The sequence below is a fragment of the Rhinatrema bivittatum genome, chromosome 2, assembly GCF_901001135.1.
Source record: "Rhinatrema bivittatum chromosome 2, aRhiBiv1.1, whole genome shotgun sequence".
In the NCBI taxonomy this organism is placed as follows: Eukaryota; Metazoa; Chordata; class Amphibia; order Gymnophiona; family Rhinatrematidae; genus Rhinatrema; species Rhinatrema bivittatum.
In genome coordinates this window covers 428,154,993-428,159,616 of record NC_042616.1, presented here as the reverse complement: position 1 = coordinate 428,159,616, position 4,624 = coordinate 428,154,993, and the positions used below count along the sequence as shown (strand labels likewise).

The window sequence follows — 4,624 nt, the reverse complement described above, 5'->3', positions numbered from 1 at the left end:
ATGTAATAGCCCTGGTAACAGAGACAAACAGAGGCAACAGAGGCAAACAGAGGCAAAACACTCACCATAATTCACAAAGCAATCCACACGCACAACTCCAACTGGTTAGACCTCCCTTTTACAACTCCTAAGTCCAGTCGACCCACCAGAACGGCAAAATCTGGCACCCTACTTGTGCCCTCCTTGAAAACAGCCCATCTCTCCTCCACACGCGACCGTGCTCTCTCGATTGCAGGTCCTACTCACTGGAACACATTAGCGCCAGACATACGCCTCGAACCATGTATGAACAACTTCAAAAAGAAATTGAAAACATGGTTGTTCAACCAAGCTTACCCAGAATAAAAAGCCATCAATCCATGCCAAAGTAGACCGCAATATGTCTACTCCCTTTCCTCATATTGAGGAACTATGTTTTGTTATACTCCCTCTCCTCACTTCGAGGAACCTCGTTTTGTTATCCTGTCTTTTCTCAGCTGCCTTTCGTTACCCCCTCTCCCAGTTTTGACTTCCCTGTTAAAATGTAATTTTCCAAACTTAACCTGTTTACTGTAAACCGACATGATGTCCACAACTAATGCCGGTATATAAAAATGTTTAGATAAATAAAAAATGTGGTTTCCTCACATTAACTGGCCCAAAGTGAAAGAACTGGTTAGGGCAGGGAAACTTCTCCCTACTCTTCCTCTGCTGAAACATGCCCTCTTGGACCTCCCTCCCCCCTTTGCCTCTCACCCGACCCTTGCCCAGAAAATGCTTGAGCCTTCATAGTTCCCCTGGAACCCGACTTCCTATAATATGCAAGGACCTTCATGTTCCACCTCTGGATAACTCTACACCCTGGCATAAAATCGGGTCTCTGACCTATGACTTTTCCTCCCCACCTCCCAAGCAGTGGTTGGGCCTTCAGACCCACAATCCCCATCCTCTCAGAATGCAAATCTTCAGGTGATTGTTTCAGAAGCTGGTTTCACTACTAGACAATAGGATGGGTGTTAGAAACATGATGTTAGACAAAGACCATATGGCCCATCTTGTCTACCCTTCCACCACCTAACCAATTTAGCTTTAGAATTCCCAATACTCCTTCAGAGATCCCCTGTATTTATCTCATGCTTTCTTGAATTTAGATACCATTTTGTGTCCACCATCTCCAGTAGGAGTCCATTCCATGAATCTGCTTTTTCCATAAAGAAATTCCTAAAATTACTCCTACATCTACCATCTGAAGATAAGTACATATCCAGCTGTTCCGAGATTGATAGCTGTTTGTCATTTTGTGGTGAGGGAAAGGAAAATAATTTGCAGATATTCTCAGATTTTGGTTTTAATTCAAGCTAAATGAACAGTATTAAAAATAGTAATAAACAAATTTAATTCAGGGACGCAGCAGAAAAAGTATCATGTTTTTATTTAGAGTAGAGAAAGAAAATTATTTCTTTTGTGAGATTTTGGACATTCATCTCTGGGATTCATGCAGAGTGCTGGAAACAAGTCATCTGGATGGCAGAGACGTTCATCTAAAGCACTCAAAAATCATGTGAAATTACACTGAGAAGCTATGGTAATAGTTTGGCTAGAATTTGGAATGGAATTTTGAATCCACAATAATTTTTCATTTTCTACAACTAAAGTGAACTGAGATTTAGGACAGGGTTAGTAGTTTTCTATTATAACTAAAAGTGAATTTTCTTAAATTTCCAATGCTTATAAATGTTTTCCTTTTACTATAATATTAATGTTTCTGTTTTCTATAGAGTATCTACCTTATAAATGGGCCATGACCGACGGCCCGCAAATGCGCAGTAGAGCACAGCTCTACTGCGCATGTGCGGGCAAGGACGTCAGTCTCAGCCAGCGTCAGAAAAAAAAAACATGGCGGCGTCGGGTGGCAGCGGCGGCGTCAGCAGCGGGGAACGACGACGATGACGAGGAGCGGCAGCAGCGGTGGCCAGTAGCGAGGGAGGGAGGAGAGAGAGAGAGGGAGGGAGGGACTGAGTGAGAGGGAGGGAGGGGGGGAGGGGGAGGGACGGAAGGAGGGAGTGAGAGGGAGGGACTGAGTGAGGAGGAGGGAGGGACTGAGTGAGAGGGAGGGACTCAGGGAGGGGGAGGGAGGGACTGAGAGGGAGGGAGGTAGGGGGTGGGGAAGAGTGAGGGGAGAGGGAGAATGAGGGAGAGGTGAGAGACAGGGATGTGAGTAAGTGGAAGGGTAAGAAGTTGTAGAGCAGAGAAAAAGGGAGTGGAGGAGGGCTGAGGGAGAGGGGATGGGATTGAGAGAGGGTGGGGAGTGACTGAGGGAAGGGGAGGGAGGTGAGAGTGAGGGGAAGGAGGCAGTGGGAGACAGAGAGTGAGTAAGACTGAGGGGTGGGAAGGGGGTGAGTGACTGAGGGGAAGGGGGAATGAGGGAGAAAAAGTGTAGGAGGGTGCTGTGTTCGAAAATGGACCGAAAACAAAAATGTAATGTAGCCCGTTGTGACGGGATTAACGGCTTGTAAGAATATAAATGTGTTTTGTAAATTTGCGTGCATTTCTTTTGTTTGCATTACTTGCAATAGTAATACATTGGAAGGCTGATACTCAGCATCACTTAGCCGGATAGGTTTTAACATATCCGCCTAAGTGGCAGTGGCTGAATATCTCCCCAGGCTCAGTGGCCACCATATGGCTGGATAAGTAATTATCCGAATCCATTTTTATCCAGCTAAGTGAAGAGCATAACGAGGTCATTCTGCTGAGCGGTTGAATTAGCTGGATAAGTTATCCGGCTAACTCTGATAGAGTTAACCGGATAATTTATATGGCTAACTATGGTCATGCCACAGGCCTGTCCTAAAGTTAATTGGATAAACTTATCCAGATAATTTTAGGATAATTGGGTATATTCATCAGTATATACAGGTTAAATTTGCTGTAAAGATTTATTTGGTTAACTAGCTGAGCTGCACATCAATGTAATATCTACCTCTGGAAGACCCTTTATTTGTGTGGGTGTGTTACACATGCCTAGTCTAAATCTCACAGCTGAAAGGTGGAGTTTTTTTTGTGACCCCTCCCATAGGTGGTGGGAGTTTACATTATCTTAAATCTGAATGGGATTTTACTGTGGAGTAATGGAATATGCTTAGAGATTCTAAATGAGTAAACCGATCAGATACAACTTGGAAGCCATAAAGTAGTTTCATGTAGGCAACCAGAAAAGTTATTTTTGAAAAGGAAACAATGATCAGATATCACCAATCTGTCTCCTACAGGTAACAGGCATCCCATATCTAAAAAACAGCAGCCGGCACAATGTAGAAGAATTTTTTCTCTTGGGAATATCTGACATCCATGAGCTCCAGATTCCGCTCTATCTGATATTTCTCCTCTTCTACCTTACCACTGTAGTAGGTAATGCTGCCATTATCTTAATCATCAGACTGGAACCTCGTCTCCAGACACCGATGTACTTTTTTCTTAGCAACCTCTCCTTCCTCGACATCTGCTACTCTTCTGTCACCGTGCCAAAGATGCTGGCAAACCTTCTAGCTGAACAGAAATTGATATCGTTCAGTGGATGCATTGCCCAAATGTACTTTTTCCATGTCGTGGGTAGTTCTGAGATGTTCCTCCTTACTGTGTTGGCTTATGATCGTTATGTGGCTATTTGTAACCCCTTACGATATCCAGTAATTATGAACAAGATGATAAGTATTCAGCTAGCAGCCACTTCTTGGGTGGGCGGCTTCATCCACTCAACTGTACATACAATCTTAAAATTAAGACTGTCCTTTTGTGGACCAAATGAGATAGATCACTTCTTTTGTGATGCCACTCCACTCTTAAAATTGTCTTGTTCAGACACTTCTCTGGATGAAATTTTGCTTCTTATTACCCCAGGGGTTTTAGGGCCCAGCTGCTTTCTATTGATACTAGTCTCCTACAGCTATATCATTTCCAGCATACTAAAGATTAACTCAGCTGAAGGAAGGCAAAAAACCTTCTCAACATGTGCTTCCCATGTCATTGTGGTTTCAATATTCTATGGAACAGGTGTCTTTGTGTATATACAGCCAATGTCTACCTATGCATCATTCAATAACAGGTTTATAACAGTTTTCTATGCAGTTATTACACCTATGCTAAACCCTATTATTTATACTTTGAGGAACAAAGATGTGAAAGGTGCACTCAGGAAAATGTTGTGCAGAAAATCTAACACATCAAGGATCATAGAAATTGTAAATATATATGACTTTAAAAACAAAAATGTTAAATAAATAACATAGGGCATTTTCTTACTGATAATGTTCTTTTAATGTATACAAAATGTTGAACACAGTTTTTTTAAACTGACGATTACATTGTGCTGGACTAGACTAGATTAATGTCTTTCAAGATGGTGTTCACAAAATATTTTCTTTCAAAAATATTTTGAGAAAGTGTCCTACAAAAAAAATATAGTTTGTCATTCTACTCCAACATGGAATGTTAGAAAAGGAATCCCATTTTTTGTTGAGGTAGTAGAAGGCCTTATGTTAACGATAATGCCCTTCTAAAAACAGGGTCCCAAAATTTTTCATGAGAAGAGCCACATTGGATATTTCAAATCACAGAGAGGGCAGGTCATCCTTACAGTTTGCTG

At 42.1% G+C, this 4,624-nt stretch overlaps 1 protein-coding gene across 1 annotated transcript; it reads left to right on the top strand.

Moving 5' to 3' along the window:
* Positions 1-561: 561 nt before the first annotated feature.
* On the top strand, positions 562-4,259 carry LOC115083317 (olfactory receptor 1052-like). Its single transcript, XM_029587122.1, has 2 exons — positions 562-583; positions 3,298-4,259. The coding sequence occupies exons 1-2, from the start codon at positions 562-564 to the stop codon at positions 4,257-4,259; spliced, it is 984 nt and encodes a 327-aa protein (XP_029442982.1).
* Positions 4,260-4,624: the final 365 nt, after the last annotated feature.